Genomic DNA, 9,126 nt, shown 5'->3' on the forward strand with positions numbered 1-9,126 from the left:
GCCTCCAGTCGGGGGCGACCTCTTGAGCTCGCGTGATGAGGGCCAGTTGGGTTGTTTTTCTTGAACTGAGGGAGCTGGCAGGAGTGTCGTCGGAGGGGGTTTGCTAGCGCATTCCCGTAAAATATGGTCGGATGTGGTCTTAAGTGGCGGGCGTCCCGTCACCGCAGTGCAGGCATGCAGGGTCATATTCACCGTTTGTGATTAGACATAATCGGTGAGGCTAAGATTTGCCTTTGTTTAAGCGTCTGAGTGTCGTTGCTAGCGCTTATTCTAGGTCGGGGTGAGGGGCGGGATACGTACATCTTTGCTCGCGATAAAAGTTTGTAATCTCCGCGTACGAGCGAGGCACCTCGGCGGGGGCGTCCGTTCCCGAGAGGTCTCCCGTCCCCCGGTCGGTTAAACCTGGCTAGACGGTCGACCCCGTCGTTTCCGGAGTTACCCGCGTGAGCCGGGACACGAGATTGATGTTGTGATCTAGAGTTCGGTTGCGCAGAATTCGCATTGCGAGCGCGCTTACCGAGTTTTTGGCGAAATTTTGAATGGCACTCTTAGACTAGTTTTGGTGCGAGGATCCGCGATGGCCAGTGCGATAGGTACTTCCTCTGCCTCGCGTATAGAGCTAGCGTGACAGGTTGTGGCGTTAATGAGGGCTGTCTTTGGAGTGGCCATACATGCCACGTATGTTCCGCCTTTGATACGTGTTGAGCTGTGTCCACGTACACTGCTCGTGGTTCGTTCTCGTACTTTCTCAAGGGCCTGCGCCCTTGCTTTCCTGAGCGTCGTGCCTGCCTGGCAGCATGTTCTTGGCTACTGGTTTAACAACTAGCCTGCTAGTAATGTCGACTGATAAATGTGATGTTGCACATACCTCCTCAGCGGGGTGGATGTGGAGTTTGTCGAGAATACGCGTCCCGCAGCAGCTAGTGCTCGACAAGCGGGTCACTTTGCCGTCTTATGGGCTTCGATTAGCTCAGCGAGCGTGTTAAAAATTCCCAACTGCAGCAGTCGATATGAGTTATTGGCGTATGCCGGCAGGCCAAGGGCCGCCTTGTAGGCTGTTCTAATGATGCTATTAAGTGCGCCTTCGTCCGTGCGACTCAGGTGATAGTACAGGCCAGTGTACGTGATTCGACTTATCATGAATGATTGTATGATCCTGCACAGGTCGACTTCTCTCATGCCCCGGCGATGGATGGCAATGCGCCTCACCAGCCCGCCTATCTGGTGTGCCGTGACGCGTAGACGGCGGATCGCTTCCGTATTATTCTGAATAAACATGCCAAGAACCCTGATCGTGGCTACCGGGGGTATTGGATGGTTGTCGATGAGCAACTCGATGGATTCCCGAGGGTCGGGTGCTGCCTGTGAGGCTTGTTTGTTCCTGACAACTAAGAGTTCCGATTTAGCCAGTGAACACGCAAAGCCGTTCACCCTGCACGAAAGAGTGTACCGTGTCAATAGCTCGTTGTAATGATTCTGCAATCTCTCCCTCGGATCCAGAGTTGGTCCATATGGTGATGTCGTCAGCATATGTAGAATGATGTATATGTGGGGTAGCATCTAACAGATGCGGAAGGCCACTCATGGTAAGGTTGAAGAGAAAAGGTGAAAGTACAGCAACTTGTGGTTCCTGTTTTCTGCTTGAATTCCCCGTCTACTCTTATGACAACTAAAAAGCTGAAAGTAAAGAACTAAAACTAAAAAATTTCATCAATTTTTTTTTGTTTCTTTAACGTCATACAGCGACTCAGGCTCTGAGAGATAGATGCCGTAGTGAAGGGCTCCGGAATTTCAACCCTCTGGCTTTGCACTGTACACGGGCCCCTAGCAATTCGCCTCAATCGAAATGCAACCGTCCCAGCCGGGATCGAACCTGCGTCTTTCAGGTCAGCAGCCGAGCGCCATAATGAGCCATTGCGGCGGCCAAATTCATGTCAGTTTGTTTTCAGGTTAAGAGCTGACTTCGTCTTCAGTCAATTTCTCACAAAAAGTTTACATTTACAAACAAAACAGGATGCGTAAAGGATTTATTTGCATCTTGACACTGCAGATTTACGTTAAACTCAAGCAAAATGGAAGCTTCAGTGACCTTACAATAGTTCGCACTAGTGCAAAAGTAAATGTGGTGCCACCCAACAACTGACCCAAAGCGGGCAAAACTGCTACACCACGAATAAAGCACTCTCATACCTGGTTACCACTGCTCCTGTCCAATGCTAAAGGGGAACAATATCTATGAAGCTAGGCTGGCAATAATTAGGGCACTTTATTTGTTCAGTCACACAATGAAGAACTAGTGTTGTTTGGGCTACATCTGCTTTTGGGTTCATGAATGCACAAAAATACATGTGTCTGTAATGATAAACATTTGTGCTTTAATCAAATGCAAAAAAAATTGCGTGCAAATTTCAGGCACATGCATCATTCAACGGCTCTTCCATGTTTCATAACAAAGCTGTTAGGAGCATCGAATCCACTGAACTGGGCTCTGCAAATTCTAGAGGCACCTCTTCTCCCACACATAAAAGCGTGAGCCGCTAACAGCCTTATAACGCAGGAGGGTTCTCTGTAGGAGCCGTGCACCGCTTCACGTGGTAGTCAAGCGCTGAAGTGCTGCGATATGACCGTCCGCAACGCTTGCACTTGTACGGTCGCTCGTCCGTGTGGGCCACCATGTGTCGAGACAGGTTTGACTTCTGGTGGAATGTTGATGGGCAGATGGGACAGGAGTACGGCCGCTCGTCAGTGTGGATGCGCACATGTATCTTGAGGTCATAGCAGCGGGCAAAGGTGCGTGGGCAGTATTCGCACACGAAGGGTCGCTCGCCCGTGTGCGTGAGTTGGTGCTGCTCCATGGTGCCCACCTGCGCTGTTGAGAAGCTGCACATGTTGCAGGAAATTGTGCAGCCGCTGACAAAGACGGGGAGGCTCTGCGTCTGTTGATCACACATGGCAGGCCTCTCAGGTGCTGGCATGAAGAGATGGAAAAAAAGAGGCTGTTCAGAATAATGTTGAGGCTAGTGCGTCTATCTTTCCTTCACTTTTCAGAGCTAACTCATTACCTTTAGCATACCGTGTTACCGCTACCATTACCGGAGTACCGGGAGCCTGCCCACCGGCGGTGAGTACGCGCTGATTGGTTCCAACGCTGCCGCCATCAAGGCAATCAAGGCAGGCTCCCGGTACTCCAGTAACAGTAACACGGTACGCTAAAGGTGTCTACTGACCCATATGGCAGACAGAACTACAGCTTTTACATTGGTTCTTGCCCAAGGACTGAACAGCATGAAATAATGGGGAAACACGAGCTTAATTACTCTGCTCAATTTAGAAAATTAAAAAAAGCACAAGAGAAAAGTAGAGAAAATGAAAGACACAAGCAACATTTCTTGACAGGATCACTGAATCGTGCTACTACAGCATAAAGTTGCGACCACTTCTTTATCATTATAACCACCAAGTTCCTGGCTATCGAGCCACCATAGCAAGGTTGGCATCAGATGCCACACCAAGGTGGCACTAATAACTGCCCTTTTCACTAGAAAGCAGTGCTCAAGCAAGCTGGAAGCCAGGAGCTTACTGATACTCCTTTACTTTATAGTATACCCTGCACTCTCAAGCACAAAAACAAGATGGAAGAAGCCACTTAACGCAGCGAATTGTGGGCTGAAGCCATCTTAACGCAGCGAATTGTCAGCCCACACAGTTCCTTCCTAAGGATGGTAAAACCACTCAGACCAGCCGGTGCTGAAGTAGTCACCTCATAAGAACCAAAAAAGTGAAAACAACCACTGCTGAGCTGTATCACTGTAGCAGACAGAAAGCAAGAAAGCCAACAGTCAAGCCCCAGATTTGACGTCAGGATATGCATTGATCTCCGAGCTGAATGTTGCAGTCCTTGGATGTTCGGCCTCCTAAACATGTGCCTTCAAGACAGCAATAAAAGAACAGTACAAGAAAGTAAGCCAACCACAGTGCACCAAGATAGAAAATCACCACGCTATGCTGTCACTTCAAGAGAAACATTAACATAAAGGCTACGGTTACACACTCGGAGACCTTTATGGCACCAAAAAGATGAAAAGCAATGGATCCATCCCTAGCCATAGCGGCTAAGGATCCAGATGTTATCCAGCACCTTCTATATCATAGACGAGACACATACACATTATCTCCAGATGATCTTAATCTGGGGTGACTCAAGGTAGATGCTGCATGCTTGAGCTTTTTCTAGTGGGATGAAGCGGTGATACAGACTGCTTAGTTGAGAGCTAAACTTTTGTTCATTAATTTTAAGACTTAAACACCGTGCACTTCAAAAACACAGTGAGTTCAAGATGCACCTCCATGCATAGATAGAATTAACACACATAAAATATATGCCAAACTATGTAGATGTAACAGACGAATTTTACAGGAAGAGGAAAGGCAGAGAGGTTTAACCAGAACAGTGTCTCGGTTGGTTTTAAGCTGACTGATGAATGCTCTATCTTGATATTTCAAGTTAGCTTTCCAGGCACATCATATCAATTACAAAAGCCACGGTTAAAAACAAGCACGAATTCAATTTAAAATATTCTCCATCACAGCAAAGAACAGGCAGACTGCTCATATAGGCCACTTGTAAGTTGTTGCAGACCCTGCAAAAGAGTAGAAAAGAAACAAAGTGAGACAAATTTCTGAGGACTGAAAAAAGTGAAACACTAATTACAGACATCTGTAAAAGTATGATGTTTCATTGTGGAGTATTGTGTCAGTGTTGTTGGTGTCATCTAAAATCACGTCTATGGTGACAGTACTCTGCTGTACATTTATTCGCACCCTCCGCAAGCGATAAATACAGGCTTTTATACTATTACACGTTTAAGAATGTCTAGCACATGGTATTAAGCTCTACTAAGCGCTTTACAGCAGCAAACGATCCTAGATGAGACTCGAAATGTAGTAGAAAGGCAACATTCATTGGCATAAATAAACTGTTCCACATGGACTTCCACACAAAGCTTTCTTGCACAATACTAAAAAAGTGCATAGGTGACTAGGCAATTTCATCATATTTTTGTTTTTTAAGGCATGTAGTGCTGAGGTAGGGACCAATTTTCAATCCATTTTTTTTACTTATGTTGTGTGTGTGTACATGGCAGCCAGGAATTTCTCAATCAGGCCAGCATGAAGAGCAAAAATGGTCCTGCTGACAGTAAAATTCGAAGAAAAAAAAATATGAGCTCAGGTATGAGCCACGATGGGCCCTGAAAGGCACGTCAGAAAGCTTGCATAAACTAGCAAAGAAAACTCTTTAGTGCTATTAGTGTAACAGGTAAAGAGAGCATGCCCTTTTATTCTTGGACATTTCTAAAGACTACTGCTTCTGTTATGAAGTATTTACAAAAACATAAGAACTCATCTATTTCACAAAGGAAATAAACAAGCACCTCAGTATAATAAAAATTATGCTGAAAGAACTAAATAACCTGTAACAAGCTTGCTCAAAATGGTTAGCAGGGCCTTTAGATCCAGCACAAAATGTTTCAGAGCATAAGGATATCAGCTATCACCAATTAGGGGTATGTCTCATAAAGAGGGAGTAACAAAAGGAGCATTTGTGATGATTCCAGTGAACTCCCATTAACCCTGTGTGCCGAATATGTTGTCATAACTTTAGCAGATTACCCTTGCGGGTTCAAAGAGGTGGGGTTCCCAAAATGATAGCATGGCAGCTTATGGCTAGGAATGGTAAGTCTCGATACATTGTCGCCTGTTCTCAGAGAGAATGCCACCAAAATAATGGTTTTAATTCCCAGAAAAAGCATGGTAATCTAAAAATGCCCCAAAAGATGGCCTGCATACATACATGTTTCCATGTTCATTTTGTAATGACAAAATTGCCTTACTATGAAAAACCAAGCAAATGATGTCCATGGAATGAGCCCATGGAGTTTTACAAGCGAATTTTCATAAACCCTTCTGCGCACTCGGCTACTAAACCAAAGGACCCGGGTTCAATCCCATCCGTGGTGGTCGCGTTTCGACGGAGGTGAAACGAAAAAAGGGCCCATGTGCTGTGAGATGTCATTGCATGTTAAAGAATGCCAGATGGTCTAAGTTAATTCGAAACCCTCCACTATAGCATCCCTCATCATCCAAATGTCATTTCAGGATGTTAAACCTCACAATTCACAAAACCCTTCTGCAGTTCGTAATAAATTCACTTCTAGTTCACACCATTTTTTTCTCCTACTCTGAAGCAAGCATTTTTTAGAATGGACCCATTCATCCTGTCCAGGCCTGTGTACGCCACATACACCACACTCAAGCCATGAATATAAGAATTTAGACTCATTACTCAGTAACATATATGTAAACAAGCCCTCAGTCATCTCGTGAGCGCAGCCACTGATAGGGTGCTAACTTTGGGAGTCTACAACTTCCTGGAGGAACTAATAGAAGCCCACCTTAACTCCCAGCAGCAAAGACTCTCAACCATCCTGACTGACTGGCCAACTCCTACGTCTCGGATGCTCACCCCAACAAACACATAATCCCACATTTGACATCCCTAAAGAAATCAGAGCCAGCATACGAGCAGCCTTCCTCCCTCATGCACCCAGAGCATCACAGGGAACGAAGAACTGCTAGAGCCTGAAGGCCAGACACCAGGGCTTAAAGTCGAGGGCGGCTCGGGGGGTCTCAGATCCGCCCACACTAAGGATCTGAGACCCTACGCACTGGAATGTAGAGACTGCATGAATACGAAGTAGGCAACTGTTTTTTATTCTTCTTGTGAATGGCGATTGGAACATTTCTTGCGTACTGTTTGCAAAATATCACCGTGATTTTTAGTAAGAATCATTAAAGTGTTTTCTAAGACGTATCCGAGATGAATAAAAATAAAAAGCCAGCAGCACAACACAACTCAAAGGCTGGAAGAAAAAGGGTGAACCGTGCACTAACAACACGAGTCAGTCCAGAGATGTCAACTAAGCTCTAAGGCTACACAACAACGAGCACATTGGCAGAGCGTAAGAATCTTTTGTTGCAGGTCTCTGTTATAAAGTGAGCAAACAACCACCTTCAGTGAATTCGGTTGGTTGGTTGGTATATGGGGTTTAACGTCCCAAAGCGACTGAGGCTATGAGAGACGCCGTAGTGGAGGGCTCCGGAAATTTCGACCACCTGGGGTCCTTTAACGTGCACTGACATCGCACAGTACACGGGCCTCAAATTTCTCCTCCAAAGAAATTCAACTGCCGCGGCCGGGATCGAACCCGCGTCTTTCGGGCCAGCAGCCGAGCACCATAGCCACTGAGCCACCGCGGCGGCGCCCTTCAGTGAATTCTACCCTTTGTATAAAACAATGTGTAAAACAGGATGCCAGCCACTTTCCCTCTTTATTTCTCTCTCCACCTGTGCTCAAATCACTAAAGAACAGTTCGGGTGCTTACGGTATTAGATAGCTATTGCCGCAGTCGGCAACGTTCTTTTCTTTCACCTTTTTTTCATTTTTCTAAAATAAATAAACCACTACGACCACCACCACCCCCTTCAACAGAGCTACACTAAGCACTGCTAGACACGACACTTGGCCAGTGCAACAGAGTGGTCTACACGGACCCGGCTGACTATACTAGAGTGGATGTGATGACGGCAGAGGTCACCAGCTCCAATGAGACTCTCACTAGCCTCAGGCTCAAAGACACTACCACACCGCAAGCTTAAAAGGCAGCCATCTCGCAAACCATGGCCACCACCATTATAACAGATCCACAATCGGCTTGCAGGGCCTACATGAATGGATGGACCTCTAAAAGACCCTTTCATTTCATCCAACATTTAGCCCTCACAAGATTTGTCACTACCGTTAAGACATCAGCTCACTCCACTCTCCATGAAAACCTCACTGCTCATACGAGTGTCCCAGAATTAGCCTGGAATGCTCCGTGGGAAGGCCGCCAGTGGATAAACAACCTTCGGCCACTACAGAAACATTACACCACATTACACAACACTACACTTTACCAACAAGCGTATCTGCCAGGCCACAAATCATTTACAAAGGTACAGGAAGCACTATTCAGAACGCCTACACATCTACAACGTGGTGTGGGCTTGTCAATGCAATAAAACTATCATAACTATCAGCTATCTCACTAACGAACAGTGGGAGAGACAGCTATCCAGCTCTGACCGGCAGCTACAGCTGATCGAACGGGCGAAGACGGCAACAACTTCTACCGGGGTCCTTGACTGAGGTGTCCACTCACGGCAAGTTTTTGTCCTTTCTGGAAATGGTCATGCACATTTCAAGCTGAACACCAGGAAAACTAAAGCTACAATGCAGACAGACATTTTGTCTGCTTTATTTGTGGTGCAACGCTAAACAACGGCGAACGAAGTTTACGAGTAAACTACTCGACAACTGGCACAGTCGACACGTGCGCGCAATTACGAGCGTTTCATACCACTTACGTGATTAAAGACATACGAAACGCTGCGGCTGTCGAAAGCGAAACAGGCGCCCGTTTCGTCTTCTGATCACATCGGATACTCGCGTTTACCACGAAACCAAGCCACAAAAAGTGCAGTGTTCTGCACGGGGCTACAGTAAACACCTGTCGTCCTTCAAAACGAAGGCGCTTCTCTTTCGGAAGTGCAAGCGCGTTCAAGCTCCGTCACTTCAGCTAGGCGCGAGAGCATGTGTACGACAGTACACCTGTCAAAGCTGTGCCGACTGTCACATCGATACTGCGACATGTATATAGCTTCACTAGGAGCCAGACATTCTGCAGGCCAATTTCCATTTGCACAGTAATCACCGGAAGCAAACCTTTGCGCACAGGCACCACGAGGCCACACGGCCGACACAAGTTCAAGGACCCAGCCATTACGCGCGCCGCCACCACAACGAAAACAACAATCAGCTACCGCGTCCACTTTGCACCAATCAGTTTCGTTTTCGGTTTCAGCTCGCAAAATTTGTAACTGCTGTAGCGTCTGCATCCGACAGCCAGTTTCCAATTTACTGGTGCGTACTAGTAGTAGTAGTAGTAGTAGTAGTAGTAGTAGTAGTAGTAGTAGTAGTAGTAGTAGTAGTAGTAGTAGTAGCAGCAGTAGCAGCAGCAGTAGCAG

At 46.5% G+C, this 9,126-nt stretch overlaps 1 protein-coding gene across 4 annotated transcripts; it reads right to left on the reverse strand.

Moving 5' to 3' along the window:
• Positions 1-2,010: 2,010 nt before the first annotated feature.
• On the reverse strand, positions 2,011-8,883 carry LOC149336401 (uncharacterized). Of its 4 annotated transcripts, none has more exons than XM_089552877.1 (3): positions 8,467-8,883; positions 4,166-4,640; positions 2,011-2,968 (listed from the first exon to the last, which is right to left on the reverse strand). In XM_089552877.1, exons 2-3 carry the CDS (start codon positions 4,167-4,169, stop codon positions 2,547-2,549), a joined length of 426 nt encoding a protein of 141 aa, XP_089409003.1. In that variant the 5' UTR covers positions 4,170-4,640; positions 8,467-8,883; the 3' UTR covers positions 2,011-2,546. The 4 variants fall into 4 exon arrangements, with proteins under 4 accessions (XP_089409003.1, XP_089409002.1, XP_089409001.1 ...); XM_089552876.1 differs by having other exon boundaries at positions 8,186-8,883; XM_089552875.1 differs by having other exon boundaries at positions 4,166-8,883.
• Between the last annotated feature and the right edge of the window lie 243 nt (positions 8,884-9,126).

Source organism: Amblyomma mixtum, chromosome 7, assembly GCF_055824585.1.
Source record: "Amblyomma mixtum isolate Tamu chromosome 7, ASM5582458v1, whole genome shotgun sequence".
In the NCBI taxonomy this organism is placed as follows: domain Eukaryota; kingdom Metazoa; phylum Arthropoda; class Arachnida; order Ixodida; family Ixodidae; genus Amblyomma; species Amblyomma mixtum.